This window comes from Branchiostoma floridae, chromosome 13 (assembly GCF_000003815.2).
Source record: "Branchiostoma floridae strain S238N-H82 chromosome 13, Bfl_VNyyK, whole genome shotgun sequence".
Classification (NCBI taxonomy): Eukaryota; Metazoa; Chordata; class Leptocardii; order Amphioxiformes; family Branchiostomatidae; genus Branchiostoma; species Branchiostoma floridae.
Window position 1 is genome coordinate 12,074,112 of NC_049991.1, and position 23,316 is coordinate 12,097,427.

The 23,316-nt window shown below is 39.9% G+C and overlaps 1 protein-coding gene across 1 annotated transcript in view; it reads left to right on the forward strand.

Annotated features, from left to right (window-relative positions):
- Positions 1–23,316, forward strand: part of LOC118428504 (myocardin-related transcription factor B-like) — an 83,677-nt gene that overhangs the window by 37,561 nt on the left and 22,800 nt on the right. Inside the window, exons 3-4 of the mRNA XM_035838590.1 lie at positions 9,348–9,610; positions 10,757–10,849. Coding sequence (XP_035694483.1) covers positions 9,454–9,610; positions 10,757–10,849 — 250 coding nt within the window. The 5' untranslated portion in view covers positions 9,348–9,453. The remainder of the gene's footprint in view (positions 1–9,347; positions 9,611–10,756; positions 10,850–23,316) is intronic.

Consider the following 23,316-nt stretch of genomic DNA (forward strand, 5'->3'; position numbering starts at 1 on the left):
CACTTCTTTGTTTGGAAGTTTGTGTCCAGTAGGCTGGATGTTCTTGATGAAAAGTTGATTCAAACCTGTCTGTATCTCAAAATAGAACATAGGATCCTGTCTCTTCAATTTCTCGTGTTTATCCTTTGATTGAAAGATACTGTAGCAGATACTGAAAAAATTATACTTTCAAAGGAATTTTGAACATTTTTTAAAAATGATTTAAGATTGGCACTTTTGTATCAATGCTGATTAGAAGGTTGAATTGAAAATCACCTGTAGTAATGACAGAAGTAGATGGTTGTTTTGAGGAGAAATTTAATGAAAGGGACCTGTTAGGACTTAGGAAAATCATTTTCCAGGATTTAAAAGATCACATTTTCTTCCTCTTGTAGCCAAAGTGCAGAGCTATATAGTTTGTGTAATCTCTTGAATACGAGGAGTGAATAATACGAATGTGTCATCCCTACAAGTCAGTCAAAATAAAGGAATGCCTACCAAGGTTTTGGAAATTTGCACCATGGTCAGAGATACCAAAGGAACTCACAGAGATAAACACAGTTGCTATTGTTTCCCCACAAGTACATGGCCACAGGGGAGGCCAGTATCTGCCACAGGTAATTTCCTGGTAGTCAGAGCACCAAGATAAGGATTGCAAACACACTTGATAAATGACCTTTGCAGAACAGGACCTTAACTGCTACTCATAACAGTAGATGACTAAGAATCTTGTGAAAAATCTTTGGTATATTGGTCGTGTCAAAGGAGAGCCCCTGATATAAGCATTGAAAACTTACAATGATGGTAAAGACTTTGACCTCTAGTGAACTTTTGTTTTCTTTTGACCTCTAGTGAACTTTCCTAATCATATTGACATGCCAATGGTATACTGTAAATGCATTTAAATTTGCGGGGATTTAATTTCGCGGTAGCAGAAAAAGGACTTTTCGCGGTGGATGTAAGTTTGCGGTAACACCATAGACTGCAGTCTAATACCATAGTAGAAAAATGTTCGCGGTGGTTTTAAGTTTGCGGTGAAGTGGTCGCCACGAAAAACCCGTGAACATTAATCCACCGCGAACATTTCTGCATTTACAGTATTGTATGCACAGTGTTCATCAAGAGTTTCTTGGTTGACCAAAGGACTTGCAGTTGATTGACAGCTACAAATCGTGCATGCGTCTGGAAAGCAAACTTACCTAGCCACTGGTGATTGACATGTGGTCAGGAGGGGCGGAGAAGGATCACCAAAACCTGTTTCTAATTTTCATTTTGTACACAATGATGAAAAGCAGTACAATTACTGAGAATTTGACCAAACCTGAAACATAAGGAACTTTGAAGAACATAAGGAACTTTGAAGATATATTTTTACCTTGGTCAAAAAGGAATGGACGGTTTTGGGGTCAATGTCTTGGATGGATCTTTTATATGGTATAAGTTACTATAATAATGCTACAATGTATCTGTTGGTAGGTGTTGTTGAAATGAATGACCAAGAAGGGTTTGGGCCCCGTAGTTACACATTGCAAAAGGAAGTTATTTTGCAATGAAGGATGTACTGTGCCATAAGGTTTGTATTCCGCACACATAGATCTTTAGATCTATAGCAGTATTAGTTTGGTTATTGTGACCAGGTTACTTGGAATTGCCTGCCAAGATCAAAAAATTCCTACACAACAACCTGCTACCAAATTTAGTCACAAGTGACCAAAGTTTAAAACCTGGTAAAAGAAGATGGAGCGGACTTACGGACTGAGGTATTTTGGAATATCTGGCCGGCCCAAACTACAGTTTAGAGCCCATAGTTTCACCCTCTTGGGATGCAGCTAAAGATGATTCTCATTAAGCAAGGTTTGGGCAAACTTACAGATTAGGTGGGCATACCTGGTGAGGTCAAACTTGTTTGTTTGTCAAACATGTTTCAGGTGAAACCATGTCAAGTTTGAGATGAAGGAATCAATTTCATGTTGTGAAAGGTAGAAGTTATTACCCTATACTGAAAGTGAAGAAGTTTTACTTTTTTAACGGCCAGTACAGAAGTTTCAGTTTATGTTGAACAAAACGATTACTGCTCACCTTCGGTTAAGCTTTGCCGGGAGGCTTTGCGATAAGTTAAAGCTTGTTCCAAAGAAGGGAAACCTCAGGATTTGCCACTTTCAAAAGCAATTTTCCTCATTGGAATTTTCATGTTTTAAACAGGTGTGGCACAGTTGACAGTATCCACAATCTCTAGTCGTACAGCAGTTGTATAGTTTAGGAAATGAAGTTTTGAGGAAGATTGCATACATGGAAGGAAGAAAAGGTGATATTCTCTTTGTCATTAACCCAAACTGATCCGTATAATCAAATTAGTTGCTTGACTGTACAGGAAGCAATTCCGCCCTCATTAGTTGTTCCCAACACCAGGCTTATCAGGACTACTGTGTGGAAAATGATGGGAAAGATAAGGAGACAACAAGGTTGGAAAGTAGGTCAGCAGTGGGAATGGGCAAATAACTGACAGGAAAGGATCATAGGAGTACTGATGCTGAGCATCCTATACTTGTACAAGGCTCACTTTTGTTCAGGAATAAAGTGAATCAGATATGTCCTTTGTAGTAGACAAGGCAGAAAGACGGCATTTATCATTGTCAAAATGAAACAATATCAGTTACTGAAAGGTACGAAAAATACTCATAGAAAAACCTGAACTCAATGAATAAGATCCTGACGCAGTGTACCAGCCGTAAGATAACTTTTGATACTGGGTAAAAAGTATATATAATTGAATATATTATATTGTTGTGTCTCCCCTGGAGTTGAACTTCATGTAGATATATACTTGTTCATGTATTTATTTAATGATATTCATTTTCTTAGCTTCACAGGTTAAAAACAGTTGGTTTCTCTATGAAGCCGGCTTCTGTGTACACACACCTCTACTTCCGGGCTCTAGGAACAAGTAAGGAATTGTGCAGTTAGATCAAAAGCATTGGGACTATAACTTTTGAATGAGTACAGGAAATAACAATGATCAAGGGACTTATCACAGGGAGTAGTCCCACGAGTCTTCTAGAACATATGCGATGGCAACTGTGTTGGAGCAGAGGAAGTGGCGGGGCCTCAGGTGTCGTATTAGTGCCTTCCGCACCAACCTCCGACCAGGATTCCTACATGCTAGTTGTGTGTGTCAATCCACAGGGGGTGCCCCTCAGGTAGATTCCTAACATAAGAACCCAGCTGACATATGTCATCTGCTTACAAGCTGCACTCCTCAGGTCAGATGATGTGGAAATGATAGAGTCAAAATCTTTTTGTGGAGAGATGAACTTTTGTGGAAAAGCATCCACATCTGAAATTTAGTAGATTGTTCACTTTGCTGTCATTGATTGTTAAATACATACATATTGATGTGGAGGAAAATAAAAGGATTTGTCATAAGCACTTATGGATGGTACCCCGGAATTTCATTCAGGACCAGAATTCTTCAGTAAGGGCAGATCAAAGAAAATGAAAGGAAGTTGAGGTACACCAGATATGAATGGAAACATGCTGGAAAACAGAAGAAAGATACTTAGAATTATAGATGTTCATGAATCAAGATGCCATTGTCCTGAAAAAGGTTTCATGTACAACAAGCTTTTCCCTTGAAAAAATCGTGTTTGTTAAAAGAATGCTAGTGAAATACATCTTACGGTTAGATCTACTGTAGCAAATTTTGTTTATGTGATGCTATCAGTTGTTGTCAAAACACTTTAAGAAGAAGTTTGTAAACTCTTAGGTCAGGCAACAGTGGATGGAACTGAACCGTACATCGAAGTTGCTGCTCGAACCCAAGTTAGGTACTTTTATTCACTGTTGTCAACAAACTGGGACATGACATAAAAATAAATCTATTAGCACCTCACTCATCCCTTGATCTTGTGGGCTTTCCAAAATACTTGGTGTCTCCTCTCCAGGATTAACATGGCAAAAGTTACTTGTGGATGAGTCTGGAAGTGATTTATGCCTATCCAATGAACTACATGTATCACTACATGCAGGGGAATCCTGAGCCAACAGGCTCTAGTGCTTAATCTCAGTAAGCTGCAGCTCAACTCCTCATGTGTAATGTAATTTTCTAGGTTATCAGGTCGCAGCTAAGAAATATTTCCCGCAAGATGTAATTAATGAGAAATGTCCTGTGACAGACAATGTTTAGTCACTATTATAGTGTATAGTGCAAAGAGTAAGACCAACCTGTTTATATAGTGAAGTACATACTATAAGATTTAAGAGTTTTATAGATGATGAAGAAAAGTCAGTGCATGTCTGTCTATACATTGTACCTGAAGACATCAACATCAGGATGTGATGGTTTAGAGCATCACAATGTCATTTGCTGATATAATTAGGATAAAGATTATCAGTCCATATCATCTATGTAAAATTCAGTTATATCAATTCTCCTAAGTGGGAAGTAGTTCTTGACAGGAAGTTGTTTTTGTTATATAATATGGGTCATATGACAGCCATGCTCTGAAGCGTGCCACCAGTCTTTGATGTGTGCCCTTTGACTAAAACTGTTTCAACAAAGTTATCACAAAGAAAACAATTTAGTCATCAGAGACCTAAAAGGTCCACAATATCTGGATGAGGCCAGTGAAAATCTGATTACTTTCTCAGGCAACGTGGCTTTAAGGCAATAACTTCCTTCAACAAAGTTTCATATCATCTCAAGAGGAGGGTTACGTTTAAGCTCCAAGTTGAAGATGGAGAACCAAAGTTTACATTTTTGCAGATTTGAAGATCACTCCTGGCATTTTCATCGAACGTTATATGATATAAACTGCCAGGGACTACTTTGTTTAGTATAGACGAGGAAACCTGCATTTATTGGATTATGAAAGAGTGTTGATCAAAGGGTAAACCTGATTATTTGTTGGTACAAGATTAACAAAGAGGAGAAATTAGCCAACCAGGAAAGCAGGAAGTTGGTAATCCTGGAGAATTAGGCAACACAAAGTTATCTGAGGAAAGTATCAGGCTTGTTTTGATTTTGGACTTGTTGGGATCAAGATAGTTTTCAGATTAAGGCCAGTGGTTTGTACATCTGTTTGCCATGTTAGTAGGTCGTGTGCCTCAGAATTATGTAACAAAGTTTACATACTGCAAGCAGTTTTTTTAAAGGGGGTGGATCTGGTTGCAATGTAAAAGTGTAACTTCTGTCAAAGACGACCACTACAGTTTGTAGGAACAGATAACTTCTGGTCTATATGGACAAATGGTCACTATGGGGGAAAATTATACATAGATGTCTGAGTGATCATCAAAAAGTGGTCATGTTGGCCAGATAGATCCTCTGAATATAGTCTGAGGTAGTCACTTCTGCAGGTTTGACTGTACTTCAAAAAATGAGAAAATGAGTGGATGAACCAGAGACTCTCAGTATCTGAATGAATAAACAGTTTCTGCTACTTGGAACTTTTGCACTTATGCTTGCTTAATTTCATCCTGTTTCTTATCCTTCCTTAGCCTCCAAACAGGTGCCTATTTAGCCACCCCTCAAGACCTGGGTGTAAATTAACCACAACTGTAGCTATGTGATGTTGTTTTTGCCAACCACGAATGTATGTCTTACAGCATAATGAAGACATCTGTTGGCACTCGTTCCAGCATCATTATGCACTTGCAGAGGAGTTCTGGCATATTGTTGTCACTCAGCCTGGTCTGGTCATGGTGAACTTGAACGTGTGGCTAATTAGCTAGGAACTGGCAGCATTTGGTGAGGTCTTTTCCTGATAGTCACGGCTGCATTCCTCACGCCATCTGCCCAAAGTGGTCCCCAGGTACGATTTTACTTCCCTAGCTGATGAGGTTTTATGCGGAAAGCCAAGGTCCCCTAGCTGTTCCTGTGAGTCTGGTTATACAAGGGGAAGTACATGAGGAGCGCCCTAATTAGCGATACATGAACATACTGGAACAACTTGTGACAGGCGCTAAACGCTTGTGCCTCTCTTACGATAGGCGTAATCTTGAACAGAAGCGTAAATTGCGGCATCTGTTGTTGTCATGTTGCATAGAATGAAAAGATAATCTTATGTTCGGTACGTATAAGGCAGGATGTACACAAAAATAACTGGACTGAATGTAAAAGTTTAATCAGGGATCAGCGTTGTTAGTTACTACCGGTGCCTTGAAGTCATGGCTGTAACATTAGGTAGCATATTTCACTGTAGACTCATGTAAAAGGTATTAACTGGGGTTAATGACATTCCTGCACATTGAGGCATCAATGTCTCTATTTGTGACATGTATCAATGTCAAGGTCAGAATAAAGCAATGTGCAAATGTGTAGAAACTGAGTTCTTCAAGTAATAAAGAAGTTCACCAAGGATGGTACAAAGTGAAAATCCTTAAAGTTGGTTTCACACAAAATTGTACATACTGGGTGCATACTGTAATATCATGTATAAATCCCGACTTAACTTGGAACATTCATATGTACGGATAGCATAGTTGATAAAAAAACATGGGTATTGTGAAACAGCTTCAAGTTCAAGTTTGTCCTGGTCCTATATCTTCTTGTTTGATTTTAGAATTCACCCTACCTTGGGCTGTCAAAAATGTTGTTTTTGTGATATCCTTCATCAGTAATAAAATGGCTACAGTTGGCGTCAGTCGCCAAATGGCAAGGTTCAGATGAACTTGGCCGATCAGTGCTGATTTTATGGAAGAGGTGTTTACGAGTCGCGTTGATGGAAGAAATGAGCAGGCATTCCTTGGCATGTAACTGTTTTCACTCATTAGCAAAAATATTCCATAAGAAGGTGCTGCTTTCACTAGTATCAGTAAATGGGCAACTGAACCAACACTGTGCAGACAACGTAGTCAGAATTTTTACCTCTGAATGATGATGTTTCAAAAGAGAGATTAACAGTATGATTAATTCTAATTAGGTTTGATAAGTGAAAGGTCAGTGACACATGGTGATGCCATCTGTTGAGGTTAATGAGGTTATAGTGATGTTCAAAAGTTGTTGCAACAGAGTTGCTGCTTGTGTAGGAGATACCTGTCAGCTTTCTTTCATGTGGATATACAATACATGTACTGCTCTCAGATAATTGTTCAAGAAAATGAAAATATCATCAGAACAGTTTATAGGTAAATCTGGTCCTCTGTAACTGATATCAGTGTATAACATGTTGAAAATGTTAAACATATACAGTTGAGTCGGGTTGGCAGCAAGGCCAGTATGCACCTGTTAGTAGACATGGTTGAGTATTATAAGTTGTGATGCTGAGGGGAAAGTTGGAGTGTGCGGTGTATTGGTCCCGAGATTCCAGTTAAAGAGTATTCCATTGCCGTGTGGTTGACGGTACACGTGCCAGCCTACGTCAAATGTCACCGCCTCAGGAGAAATCAGTCTGAAGTCTGCGCCAGGATCTGATTGTGGTGTCCAGAATTGGTGGCATGCCTGTACCCTGCTCCGTACACTTCCCCGACATACCACACATCCACACGGGCATTAAAATCATAGCACTGCTGATTTGTTCAATAATGAACAAGACGTTACAGTACAGGAACTGGTGATATTAGGGTAAAACCTTGTGGAGATAGGTAGTCCACAAAGGAGCAGTAGTAAGGAACAGGTGGGTTTTACTAGCCCATATCAGAGATAAGTAGGAAGACACGTGGCTAAGACTGGAGCTTAAGGGGTGCCACATACCGCCCGGGATGACTGGGGCAACCTTATCGGCCAGAACTGGAAAAATAACTTCCTGTGGGGAGAAAGTCGGCCGTGCTGTGTGCCTAGAACAATAAAGATCATTTTGGTTGTCATGTTGCTCTGGTGCAAACAGAAGGCACTTGAAGAAAATATTTCTAATAAGGTGACAAAACATAAAACTCTCATTGTCAATGCAATGAATGTCTTAAGTTTTCTGAATTTCAGAACATGTACATTTAATGTTATGAACTAGTGGTAAAATGTACGAGTGATAACCAAAAAAATTTCCAACTGCTACAGGATCTTTGTAAGTTTGGCTGGAAACCATCTCCCCTCATGCCCATACCCTGTATCTCACACCTCCATCTGTAAATGTTAGCTTTGGACAACTTGATAAGCCCATTAGAAGGAACACACCCACACTATGGCTTGCTCCTGTGTTTGTTTAGGAACCTTTTACCGGGCTATTAAGATGTGCGACTTTCCACTTGGCTTTCTTCTTCTATCTCCTGTTGGCCTGGTGGTTCCTTAAGGCATTAAGGTTTCCTGGCTATTGTAACTCTTTGTCCAAATGGCCCCTTGCCATGTGTCTCCTTTAGAAATCATTTCATCTACATGTATTGCACCAAGTAGCAAAGAATGGAATTCCCATCTGTATGAAATCTGTCTATTTGATTCAAACATCTTTTAGACTCTTAAGCATTCTGCAATACCTTATCTTTTAGACTCTTAAGTATTCTGCAATATCTTATGCTCTGTAGTACCCTCATCTGGCTGATATGTGTTGAGAAGTCCCAAAGTACACAGCATTTTTTCAGTTTTTGTCCACAAAGAAGTTTCAGAAGATGTCAAGTCATTGGCAAAATATCTTTTTCAATACATAAACCTAAATAACTTCAAAGGCTATCAGTTGTGCAAGTTAAAGGGACATAGAAATGGTTTACAGGTGACTTCAGGGTCAAACAGGGGTTCAGAAGAGGTTAATCCCAGGTCATGTTGTTATTCCAGAATGTCACAAAGCCATGTTTGGTGTTGATAAATGTTGGGCTGACATTTTTATCAAGTTGTCACCTTATGGCGACAATAAGTGGGACATTTCTACAAATGGTGGCTCCAGTGAAATCTGAACGATTATAGAAGTGTTGAGTGAAATAAATGTTTTTGAGTTGCAAAGACAGACTTTAAATTGTCATGCCAAATGAAAACTGGCACAATAATTTGATGCAACAAACATGCATGGTAATTTTTCAGAAGACATGAAACAAAAGCCAAAACATATCAAGTATCTTAAAGAATTCTAAAAGTAATGCCAAGTTACTGTCACACTTTTTCATATGTGAGACTTGAGATCAGATCGCAAGTGAATGACCTTTGTAGATTCTAAATCCGATGAGGACGATGTGCTGTTACAGTATTTAGTATGCTGTGTCAGCATAATACCACTCTCAATAACACCTTTTTTTAGCAGTTACAAGACGACTCTAAACATGTAAAATTTTTCTTTTCAGATTAATGTCACCATGAGAAGATGTAGTCTGTGTAACACAAACTCTGCTGTCCAGGGCTGTAACTGGCCCCTCCCCGCGGAGGCTATAGAGAAGATGCTGGATAGACCTCAAAAGCCCAAAGTTTATAGTTTTTGTCTGATGTTTTTCTCTTCTCTTGCCCGTTTGTGTAGGTTCTGACCACTGAGCCACCAAGCTGGAACAGAACGGCCGCACCTCACCACAATTCTGGAGTTGGATCCAAGCAACTCGACTCCCCAGGGGGGTGGGGAGGGTAATATGGCCCCCTCGGCGATGGGGACAGATATGGAGGTCTGCGGGACAGACGGGGACCTGAAACTGGAGGGTGCGATGGGGGATGTGGCCATGGAGGCAGAACCACAGTCAACACTTAGCAGCGAGTCTATACTGGAAGCCAAAAACAAAAACACTGAAGGTAGGTCTAATAATATGCAGCACTTGTTATGATAGGTAAATCAGAAAAAAGCTGAAGTATGTAGTGTGTAAGAACTAAAATGCAAAGACTAAAACACTTAAGACATACATGTATGTTATACCCCTGTCATGCAGTTGACGTACATTGGTATTTTTTTGTCTCCTAGATGGAGCCCAATTTTAAATTTACAAAGGATAGTGCATATTTTTTGCCTGAAAATCCTTTATCATATTAAATGGGGCTTGCTGACCTGCAAACATCGGCTAATCATGTTTAGGTGGAGAGAGCAATGGGTAGAGACAAAAATGAGCATATTACTGCTCACTGGTCCATTGGCTGATCAATGCTAATTGTGCTGTATGACAGGAGTATAACTATAGCAGAAGTACCAAAATAAGACAAAGACTTTTACCTCTGAGGTATGAAAAAAATAAGCAGTTACTCCTCTTTTGCACGCAACCATGTTTAGATGCACTTGCTTCCCTTTTCTTTGGAGAGTGCGTCTATCATAATGCATGCGTTTAGAATAACCAGCAAGACAGAAAGGAACAGATGATCAAAATTGATTCAGAAGTACAAGGACTCCACCAACTAAACAACTACAGGGGATGAAGAAGGAGCAGTCAAACATATTATTAATATTGTCACATCTGATTCTGAGTCTCTTAAATCTCCAAGTGTTTTTTAAGAAAAGTAATATTTGGTTCTATTTGGAGGTGAATATATAAAGATTGCAAACTCTGTTGGAAGAAATGATAACTTTGTTCGTTGCCTTGACCAATTAAATTTTTTTATGACAGGAATTATCACTGGGGTATTCTTTAAATTCATATAATCTTCAAATAATCTCCCAAATGAATGAATTACACATTAGTTATTTGGCAGGGATTAGCATGATAAAAAGGAACAAGCACTAGAGCTGTATGAAAACTTTTTTTCTTCTTTTTCTTTTCTTTCCCTTCGCACGTGTAACGTTCATTACCATGCATGTTTGTCGCACCAAATTATCGTGGCAGTTTTCATTTGGCATGACAAAAAAAGCTAACTCTGTGAAGCTTTATTAAGAGATTTGTTTTTGTGTTTTTTTTACTTTTGCACGTGTAATGTTCCTTACCATGCATGTTTGTTACTCCAAACTGTCGTCAGCTCTTCTGCAGTACCCTGATATTGATGAGGATATGGACATGATGACTGAGACTAAATATGCGCAGAAATGGAGAGTTATCATGACCGCTAAAGGTGACAGCTCTAAACTACTGTAGCTTAATACTAAATACTAAAACAACTGGTCCGAGTCTCATCATACAGAAAGTTGTAGTGCTATGTGGTCATGCATGGCTGTTCCAGGAAGTAAATCAAAGGGGGAGGAGGACAGCAGTTGCAGTCCCTTCCCATTTGATTTTCATTTTCTGGAACATCGTATTAGGCAATGTTTCTATGTCAATTGTACAAGTCTATTATGATCATATGTCCATTTTGCCAACCTTTTAACCCTATGTACATGTATATGTCTCATTTGCATCATTTCAGGGTAGAGTAAAATCATGTCTACAGGGTACTAGAATTAAGACATGCTGTACACAATCATTTAATATACATCATAGAACATCCATTTCTACATAATCAAAGTGTATGTTATAACTGTACAGGCAAAAATAACTTTAAAGGTCTGTGTGGGGATGATGGCACCACTTTTATTATGTTTCTTTTTCATTTCTTTTCTGATGATTTTTCTTTTTTTTCCTCCCCTTTGGAAACATCCTGCATTTTCGTCAAAATGTGGATTTCTAGTGTCTATTTTCTCTATTGCTGACAGCTCAGTACCCCGTTCTCTCCAACACATACAATACACCTTCAGGATAACCCTGTAGGACAAATAACACCAGAAAGATTTATAAACCACTGACACATCCAGTCTGAGGCTACCAAGGTAGCTGAATTTGTTATCAAGTATTTGGTATTGCTAACTGTTTACACTCTTTGTATTCTAATGAGCTTTGTAGATTATACGGCAATACCAGTTCAAAGCCATTTTGCCCAACATGCTATCAAGACGATCTCCAAAGAAGTTGACTGCAGGCCACAAATTGGCCATGACCATGATGTCAAGGGCACGGTGGCAAAGCCATTAAGGATGATGCCAAGTGACTTTGACAGGCAGTTTCAGCAGGTTGACTGTGCAGGGGGAGATGTGGGCGTTATCTCTCCATGACCTAGGACGCTAGGGAGGTATCCTACACCAGTCGTCAGCCCCATAACACTGGGTGGTCATAGCAACTTTAGGGTTGGGAGGAATATGACAGCATATGTGGCATATGACTCATCACATTGCCATGACCTGTGACCTCAGTAACAGGTGGGCCATCAGGAGCAGAAATAGAACATAGCAGTTGGCTTTTTTTAAAAAGAGTCACAGTGTGTGCTAAACCTCATCCCTATACCTGTGAGTTTACACTCCCAGCATGGGCTGGAATTAATGGTACCTGGTAAACTACACACCTGCCCTGAATATCCTTTAAAAGTCACCCTGGATTTCACCAAAGAGATTATGGTAGAGGACTTGTTTTTTGAACTGAATATTTCTCAAGAGGTCCTCGGGTGTCATACGACCTTGCAGACCTTATTTTTCCATGCTCAGAATGCCAGGAGAATCCTTCTGAGATGTAATTGGTCAAGATCCATGTCATCCCTCTTGATGACCAGGACAAAAATGTCTTGATGAGCCTGATTGGAGACTTAGATAGATTTGAAGTTCATATTAGAGTTTTAGAGGTCAGTTCCCCAGGGTCTTTATTTCTGGAAAATATTTCCACCTTCTTGACTCACTCACTGGCATCTTCTTATGAACTGCCTCTGAAGAAAGCTCTAAGCTGCACCTAATGCCACAAGGAGTCATCTAGTGAAAAACAAATAAGTGATTACCATCTATCCAGTTAAGGCAAGGGCATGACTTGCGTCATTGGAATGGAAGTATATTTCATCGTGAGTTTCTATTGTTGCCTGCCTCTGTTGACTTCACCTTACATTTGTAGAAGAACCAAGTTGAAAGGCACTTAAGATAATAAGAATAATTCACAAATTTGCTTTACCAGATGGTTCAATGCCCATCCCTGGTTTCAAAACTGTCCATTTTTATTGTTTATCACTTTTTTTCAGTAGACCTACTTAGCATATTCTGCCACAGGAATGTAAGGAAGTGGGAAAAAATGTGAACTAAGTTGTTTTGCCACTGCTGTTGTGACTGGCCCTGGTGTTACTAATGGACCAAAAGTGAACCAATTGTAAACATTTTAGTCAAATGTCAGTGACTTGTTAGGTGCATTTTCAGCCCTCACACCAGAAATTCCTGCATTTTTCTGAGAAAGCAGGTGAAACTTGAAATGGAGGTGTAACAGTTTGATGTAGTGATCACTTCTAAGCATTTGGAGGAATTAGAGGAACCCTGACTTGGAACTTTGTAATCAGTTGTCTTTTAGTCATATCCTTATACATCTAGCACATCGTCATTGTCCCAAGTCTCACTGAATGGTGTAAATGCCAGGCTATATATTAAAATGCGAGGATAACTTTCAAAGTACCTTGTACTTCATATTTCGTCATGAAAGGGGAGCAGAAAGATTTAATTTGTGTCTGAAGTGTTTTGTCCTTGACAGATGAAGAACTGTGTATATTTGTGATACCTTTGATGATGGAAGACGATGATGCTCTGGTGTGTTTGTTACATGTGAGACCCAAAAATACATTTCTGCTCCTGCGCAGAGCTGCCTCCTAGTCAGGAGCCTGCCTGAGAGCCGGGATATCCCTGCGGTGAAAGCTGGGTGTGTTTGTTTAGTCCAGGCGTGTGGCAGAAGTGACGTCTAGCACAGGGTGGCCGCCTTCAGGGCTTAATGTGCTAAACTGCACTGATTATCCTTGACACTGACGTAGCCGGGCCAGTTGTGCATGTCTGTGTGCTTGGACATGTAGAAATGCTGTGCCAGGGAATGTCGTACGTTACACTCAAGGTCTAAACAAGTTAAGGATGACGGGCACTTAGTATGGGAACTACGCAGATTTGTCTTGGTATCATCTCAGAGCAGGTTCAGATTCAGGTTTGGGTTTCTTGGCAGGACAAAGTGACTGTGCAACATTTGAAAGGGCCTGGCTCTAGCTAGCTGTCTTATTTTACATGTAGCTCAGCATTTGAAGATTGTAACCCTGGAGCAGCACTTGTTGATCTGGGGTAATGTAACTCAAAAAATGGTGAACTGAGGTAGTCAAGATTCTCTTTAGTATGCCTTTAATAAAAGCATCAAGTTTACATCCATAGTTGTTATGAAATGTTTTCTCATTTTTCAAAGACATGTTTACTGAGGTCCTCCAGTCACTAATGAACATGCTAAATCCTATCAACCATTGAATGTAATCTAGTATGTAACAACTATTTCACACTGTCTGGCAAAATACTTCTGCAAGATCAGAGGATACAGACCCAGGGTTACACCAGGAGGTTGACCCCATTATGAGAAAGTCAGGTATTTCTGTCTGATGCACAGTTCCTCAGGGACCATCATATGATACATGACACTTCATTCTGCGTAGGTCAACTGTGGTTTTTGACAGTTTGTGTGCACAACCCAGTTGCTGTAAGGCCCATGAGACAGTGCTATCATAGCTGTTGAAATATACTTGAATTTAAATATTATAACAGGGAAATGTCAGGATGTTAATGGCAGTTAAGAATATTTTTAAGGGCTTTGGTAGTCATGTGATCATATTTTTCATATTGAGTGATCTTTTACCCTACATCCTTTATTGCTTATAAATCACGCCCTGTTTAATTGTGTGTGTTAAACTTCTGGAGGAATGTAAGACACATGTTGGACATGAAGTAAAAGTAAGAAAGCTGCTACTTTCATTCAGTAGTATAGAAATAGCACTCAAAACGAGTCACACAGATGTGATTTAAAGTTGGAAATATTGTCTCATGTGTCATGTAATTCCCTGTTATTAATGAACATGAAAAACTTGAAATGGAGGTAAAACAGTTTGATGTACTGATCACTTCCAAGCATTTGGAGGAATTAAGAGGAACCCTTAGAACTTTCTGATAAATTGTCTTTTAATCACATCCTTATACATCTAGCACATTGTCACCGTCCCAACTCCCAAGTCTCACTGAATGGTGTAAAAGCCAGGCTATATTGCAAGGAAAACTGTTAAAGTGCTTGCTGCATTTGAAAGGAGCGCCGAAAGGGGAGCAGAAAGATTTCATTTGTGTCTGAAGTTGAGTGTTTTATCCTTGACAAGATTTAAAGTTGTAAATATTGTCTCATGTGTCATGTAATTCCCTGTTATTAATGAACATGTACACAAGGCAGGGTCAGTGAACCCAGAAAGTATGCTACCAGAGACATTACCGCAGATTCCACACGGAGACTGAGGCATGTCCAGCACAACAAGGGACAGATTCTGGGACAGTTGCACTGATCTGACAGGTCCAGAATAGTAACCCGTCTGCTCAGGTCTCTGTTGATCCAGGTCATGTTGGAAAGTGAATGGGCTGATGACATCTACCTGTAAAAATTCATGTTGACTCTAGAGAGTTAAACATACTTACAGAAACCACCTTATATGTGTATGAACGATCACACTACTTTCCGTCGAAGACTTTTTCCATCGATACTTGTTTTAAAACACATAAATCTGTGTTTAGTTTTGACTTGACTTGATGTACATTGTAAACATAGAAAGCCACTTTATAAGCAATGTTATTTTAAAGCCATATATTTTATGTATTCTTTATTCCGTGTACAAAAGATAAACTATACTTGAAAAGTATGGGGACTATTCTATGGCCATTATTGTTTAAACATTGTGTGGATGATTGACAGTAATGTGAGATGACCTTCAAAGAATATTTTCAAAATGAATATTCATGAAAGTTATTATCATATTACACAACTGTACATCAAACTTGTCAATCACATGTAATGAATTTTCCCCAAGTGCTTTTATATTGAAAATATTAGCATTTGTCAAAATTGGAAAAGTGGAATTCCAAACTTAACTGGAGCCTATTCTTGGTTGTTATCCAGAGATAATTTACCACAAAGAGAGAATTAAATTCTTAGAAACTAGCAATCTCCACGTGATGATGGGGACTTGATCAAAAGAGGCGCATATCAAGACTCTGAATTCGAAGGTTTTTGGAATGTGCAATACAAAACAATGATAGCAAATATATCTTAATCCCACACATCTGTTTCAGTCATCAAAAACCACTCATTGCAAGGGACCTATATTAGAGAAGTGTTAGAGCAGCATAAATGGGGTGGAAACTTGCTGACGATGTAACTGCAGGACAGCGTACCGTATCAGTTCTACAACCTGATACACTTGACTCGTGGCCTTTACTGGCTGAGGACATTACCAGAATTATGTGCAGTGATCCATCAAAACTTAACCCATGGTCAAGGCTGCGGACGTACGTGATGACATAGGTGGGACTGACCATGCGCTCAACATACAACCTTCTCCTTCTCATCATCATTATGTGTGAAAGATGTAGCAAGAACTTTAACAGCTACATTAAAAAAATTCAAGATAGTAACCGTAGTAAAACGTTTCATTTTGAACAAAACTTGACACTGACACCATCTCTAGCCTTTACTGCAGACCTTAAAGAGCTTAAGCAGCTTAAGTATTTCACTGTATGACAAAATATGTACATACACAGTGCACACTGTGTCATAATAGTGCAGCTGGCAGCATGTAAAAGATAGTGGTAATATTTAAAAACCAGAAAGACATATTGCAATGGCTTATACCGATATTTGTATGCATGTGTGACCAAAACTGGTTTAATGGTTGGTGCGGCTGCTTTTTGACCTTCGAAAGGGTAATGAAGTGTACAAGGTCGTAACCTGATCAATGTAATAAAGGTCCGCACCTTTGATATCAAACCTTCAGTATGGAATGTTGTAGTGGACATGACACTAGGCCAGACAGAGGCACGTACGTGGAGAGACACATGGTCAATGCTGTCAAGGTTGTTGAAGGACTGTTGGTTTTGGACCAGTTCATTCACCTAATGGTATTCCCTATTGGTTCCAAACAGTATGGAAAAGGCTATGAACACCTTTGGCTTTGCAATACACATTTCCTTTGTGTAGCTTTCTGTCACCAAATAGTGTGCTACATTGACATCTCTGTAATTTCAATTACAGGCAAAGATCAGTTGTCAAATTGATCATATTTTGATATGTAGCCTGCAGATCAAATGAAAAGGAGTGGAGATGAATTGAAATATGACAAGAGGCAGTATATATAGATAAGGTTATGACACACATAAAAGGAAGGCCATGATGGCAGACCTACATGTAGATGACGTGACTTGGGACACTCATCTTTAGTGCTTTTGACAGTTATCAGTGGGGTCAAGGCCATTGCTGATATGACTGAATCTGAAGTATGTGACACGTAGCTGTATATTGGGTGGAACTGCACTTACCAAAAATCACCTGTAAGGTCTAACACACTTTCAGCATAATTGTCTACCTACTGGCTAGGCATTGCTTTATGTTTTTGCTGTCCTCTTTTTCTCTGTCAGTTCACTGCAGGTTTATTCCAGCGTGCATGCTTAAATTTCAGCCTTCAGGAAGGGAAGGAAACAGATAAAAAGGATGTAGGAGAAAGGTTTCTGCAGTCCTATCTCCCTTCTCCTTCCTAAAAGGATTGCAATCCACCTGTGGGAAGTACAGATGACCAGTGGCAAGGCTACGGGACCAACAGCCTTGGCTGATTCAGGAAAATCTGAGGCAGGTCGCCGGACGGGTGGGCGAAATGGAAGGAGAGCCCGGCATGTAGACAGGCATTCCTCACCATGATAGCAATGCTAAGCCAGCACATCCCTGGCAGGGAGAGGGACAGCTGGTGTCATACCCCTCCCCACAGTCCACGCACAAGTGCATGGACCAAGGTTGTTGTGACGGGGAGGAATGTAAGCAATGGTTATCCCTCCCTTTATCACGCGCACCCTGCCTCTACCTATTACCGAGATGGTTTCAACCTGATTTTTATGGAAAGTTGAAGGAACTCTATGGATGAGAAACTTGATGAGACTTACCTGACAGTTCTGATGATTTATGACTGCATTATCTGGCTATACATATGTATGCGGCCACTAGACAGCTAAAAACAAGAAAATAGATACAATACAGTTCTAGTCTAATTAAAATGAAGTGCCCATTACTGGTGCTGCCCATAAACTACATGTAGAACCTCTCTACTTCATTAAAGAATTACAAGAGAGCTGAACAACGTTAGCTGAAATTAAACGACATTTATCCAGAATTCCACGAAGTTCAGTCAGTAAACTGTGGAATGGTATCTGAATGTTTTTATGGATTTTTATGATACCATAAATGTGTTGAATACTGGCTGATAGCAGTAGTATGAAGTGTAGTTCCAATATTCCATAAGTTATCGCCCAGGCTCTAAGTGGTGTAGACCTGTCAGTTGGGCCCCAGTGATCTATGGGTTGCAGACAAACCTCAAAGGGTGCCGCCATTTTGACTCCCAACAGTGGCTTTTATGTATTTGCTGTGTACAAAGTAAATGTTCATTTTACACTTTGGTTCTAGGAGAAAGAATCATCCGAAGCCAGTGAAAACAACAACAAAATCAGTCTCATGAGAAAGACACGCCCACCTGACTAAACATTTTATCCCTCACTTAACAGTTTCCTGAACTGTAGTAACATTTTCATTATAACTAAGGTTTTGTGACTTCCATACTTCTTACAGTACAGGATCTAGAAACAGGTTGTATTGGAGGGCTGCCCTTATTCACAAAGTGAGAATGATGAAGTACAAGTTGATACAGCTTTCTCATGCTTTTTACAGTTTCAGTAAAAAGATTCTTTCACGCTTATTTTCATTCTTGAAACAAGTTCACAGCTTCATTTTGTCTCATTTTTGTGTATCTAGCAATATCCATAGCCTACAGACCAACGTTAACCAAAATCCTGATCATAGCCAACAGCATCATGGTGTTGAAACATTACTTCTTAACACAGTATAGATATAGTCAGTGTATAGCATATAAGCATAGCCTCAAGACAAAAAGAACAACATTTGTTCTCTAAAAGTAGTTCAGTCTGCCCATTAACGTCCACATGGCGCAAAGATACACAACCCTGTTCATCTTTACCAAGTCTCTTAGCTGTTCAAAACAAGTCTGTAGCTTGCAGCTTGCTCATAACTAAGAGTTAATGAATTGGCCAGTGGTGCTGTGTATTGTGAAAGTAGGAGCTGATTGGCTTGCACACGCCGGTATTTACCTGGGAGCCACACGCCACGCGGCAGAAACTCTAGACACCAGCCACTCAGCGACTTTTCACACCACCCCGAGGATTTGTGACCCCAGGAGTGTATTTATACGAGGCACGCCAAGCCGTGTGCCATTCTTCTAAAGTCTAGTGCAAGCTCAAGGCAGCCCTTTCTGGCTCGATTTTGTCCTTAGCTACAATCCCAACACCTTTGTCAAATACTTTTGTGTCAGATTTGGGGGCTTGGCCCTTTGTTGTATCAAAGTTGTCCTCTTTCCAAGTTGTCTTAAGAAAGACCAAACAAAACTTGACCTTTTTCCCTACATCAGCGCTGCTGTGTGAGCAAACAGTCCTTGGAGAGAGTCAACTGATGGCACTGAACTCTTGTCTGTTGGCAGGGAGCCTCTTGGGTTGGGATAAACTGTAACAGTATATCAGCAGTATCAAAGACAAGATGACACCAAGAAAATTCAAAATCCAACAAAAAAGATAAGCTGCTGTCTAGATTGCTGTCATACAAATGAATGAGTTTGGAGGTGAACAATTATATTTAGTATTTCTATGTTTTAGCTTTGACTTCCATTGTGGATGGAAGATGCAAGACAATTTTGAGACCATCCATGGTGAATGTATGACTCATAACTAAACTTCCTTCTACAGCAAATAAGAGGATTTTGAAAGTAGTCCACAGCAGCTGGACTTGTCACAAGAGTGATGACAGTTGTACCAGACAGTGCAAGTACCCCTGACCTACTGTTGTAAGACTATAAACTTTGCTGGAAAAATCATTTTCCGCCCCCATTATTCTGCCTCCTCAAAAAAGATACCCGTAGCCTATAATTGAAATGATAGGCAAAGGATCTTGGAAGATGGTTATACATATTAAGGTTCACAACGTTAACCAGGTTGTTCAACAATGATGACAAACGTGACAAGTATTTTAGAGTCATTATGTTTACTCCTGATAGTATTCAGTAATGTAGAAGATACTCTATCAGATTCAGGCCATGTATTTTAAGCATTTTATCGGAAGGAAGAAAGGTTGACAGGTTGGGTCAAGAAAATAACTGGTCATTAATCATTTCTATGATGGGTCTGACTTATGGGTATGTTAATTTCAGACCTTACTGATGATAAGTAGTTATTCTTTGTATGTAGTCTTAGCAAGCAATAACTGAATGAGGTGAAAAAATTACCAGTAAATGCATACTGAAAAATGATGAGAGAGACATATATCAAAATCATATTTACCATGTATGTATACATGTTGTTTAAAGGTCTTCAGGTTGTTTACAAGTCAGTAGATGTAAGTTTCCTTGCTTGACGCACATGATCTCTTGTTGTTTAAACGTGAGGCCCTGCACAAAGTTTGCTCGCTCTCCCAACATTTTCTTTTCACTGTTTATGATGTGCATGTGACTGGCTGGATTGAAATTCGCCACCGTGTGTGAGGATGCCACCCTCGTGGCAGAGGTGCACAGAACAAAGCCACTGTTTGCCAGTTTGCCTTTTGCAGAGGAGCGACAGTCAACAGTGCCATGCTGCCCTGATTGTTGCGGTTTTGTTAGAACAGAGAAAAAGTAGCAATCAGGAGGAGACGGAGATGAAAAGCAGTCTTACAATTTTACTTTTCTAGAGTTCAGATAAGCTTGTTTGAAGTTTTCAGCAAACTGTCCAGTAGTTTTTTAGCCATTTAGTGTTCAAATCACAAAGGTTTAAAACTCCCCCGACCTCTGCTGATAATGGAACAGTCCAATCCATTGGGTATTGCCCCCCAGTACCTGTCCTCTTAGCTCATTTCCCAGTTCCCTGTCATACCGGTAATTTTACCATATCTCTCTGCTCTTGGCAAATATTATGATTGCCTGATTTGCCATCATTTGGGAATTTTGAGATTGATTCAGAATTTGAAACTTACAGTTTGTCTTTAATGTCAAAAAAATTGTATCAAAACTCTAATCTAGGATTTCTCAAACTTTGACAATACTATGTTTTCTAACTTCACCCATATACAAAAGTTTTGTTAAAACAATATGTGTCAGTATCAAACGATGGGATGTTAATGATGTCTTTTTTTCTTTTAAAGCTTATACCATCGTGGATGTATAAAAAATCCCTTGGCCCAAAATTTGTCTCTTCCTTTAAGATTGTCTAGTTCTCAAAGAATCTTTAAGGTGATCCTTCAGTTTTGATGTCAGATGTCAGCTTGTTTTACCATCCCAGTCACTCTTCTATTTAATTGAACTTGTCCCCAGACCAAATAGCCAAAGGTTCTTATCTACATGGAGACCAACATGTGGTTCCACTTCTTTATAATTTTGGAACATTTGTAGTGAAGACAGGAGGCATCCTCCCTGAAAAGTGGAGGAATTTTGTCTGATCTTTAAAGCCCTCCTCTGCCAGCTGGTCCCGATTGTCAAACTTCTGGTCTTCTGAGGTTTGAAGCATTTTTGAAAAGCATAACACTAGCAGCTGAGCAGCACACCCTCTTGTCTGATTGGCTAGGGGTGGGAGTTATTTTAACTCTGCTCTTTGATTGGTCAGTGGGAGGAGTTGAGAAGTGTGCAGGGGAGGAGTTATGCTAATGAGGTATGAGTCAACAGCAAGTGTTGGTATGGCAGCTGATGGGTAGTGTGGGATTTCTTGTTTCAACTGGGTGGCCACTCTGGCTTGTTCCTGGTGTCCGATGCAGCTGAAAGAGACCAGAGCCGGTCGCAGGATTCGTCGGAGAAGTTTACTCCATGGTAGGAACACCTCTTTTTGTTGTAAAAGTAGGGACAGAAAATTTCAGAAAGAAAGGACCGGCTATCGTGTCATTTTTCGGAGACAGTGGAAACCTGGGATGCCCTTGTTCTTTTTATAGGATGACACCATGTGCCAGTGTTTAGCTTGCCTGCAATAACAAAAGAGCTCGCCCTCTGTTTAGTTTGTCATATTCAGTCAGCACACTTGTCAACTACCTGTGGATATCAAAAACATTTTTGGGGGTCCAATTTTTTTCACCTTCATGAGGAAACTTTTCGTGTACATGTTGTGTATATGCTTCTGCGGAAACTTTTTGATGTACTGTACTTTTCTTTATGTGTCTCTTGCACTGGAGGTTTATTGTGTTGATCAGATGATTCAAAAGTTCGTTTTCAAATTAGTCATATTCATAGTTTTCCCCTTATGCTTTGTGATACTATCCAGAAAAGTTTTTACCTGATGAAAGAGTTTTTAAACTTATGTAAACTTTGTGGTTTATGTCCCAGACAAGTTTTCCATGGCTGTCCATGGCTTGCTGATTGCTTTTTTTCATTTGTGTTGTGTCTGCTCTGTATCCAGAGAAGTTAATCATTTGATTTTTTGATAATGATGTTTTGATGTGTTGTAATGAAAAATGTGTTGAACTTTTAATGGTTTTGCAAATGCAAGAAATTTTCTTTACTGAAAGAGGAGTTAAGAAAATGTATTGATTCCGTGATTGATATGTAGTTGTGATAAATGATAGTATGACTTGATATCTATCTGGCAAAGTTCTTTCTATTTCATCAGCACTATCAGTTTTTGTTTTACTCCATATCAGTTACAATCAAAACATAAGCTGTAGATTCAATCTGCCTGCAACATGCAACATTTTAGTTCCATCTTAGTCACTGAAGTTTTAGTTTTCATTTCTAAGGGTCTCTTGATCAGGCTGTAGGTTTTTAAAGCATCTCCATTTTTAAAGGTCCACCGTCTGTTTTTGTTTTGAGCAGTAAATCTTGCAGACCCTCCATTTTTAAAGGTCTCCCGTTTGTGTTTGTTATGTGACCACACTGCTATTGTCAGCACCACCCCATCCACATGTCCAGTATCAATTAGCCATGTCGGGGCCTCCCCATGTCTCCCCCAGCCTTGCAGCCTGACCCTGTCAGGAAAGGACTGCCTTGGACATGGGAACTTCTCATTGATTATCCCAGCTCCATGTAGGGATAGGGTCCTGTGTGTGGGAAAGCCTCAAGTCAGTGGCTACCATGCCTCTCAAAGTAGGAGGGTGTAAAGGACTCTGTCATTTTCATCAGGAGACTTTTAAGCTTGTAAAAGTAGAGAGTTTTCTGTTGTCCTAATCATCCAAAAAGCAGCCCAGCATGACCAGTAGTAGAGAAGTGAGAGTGAGCTGTGGTGATGAATAAGAGATGGAAGGGCAGGTTGACAGCTCGGAGGCTTGAGGCTGTGTGTCGCCCAGCTGAGATCACATGTTCTGGGCCGGTCCCCTGCTGGGTGGGACAGGCTGCTAGCCAGAGGCAAGCCTTGGCGCATGTCACAGCTTCCGCTGCAATCCTAGTAGCGTAAACAGAGCCGTAGGGACAGTAAAGAAGCTAAGTTTAAAATGTTGCTAGGGGGGACTTCGAAGGTCGGATGTTTAAACGCTGTC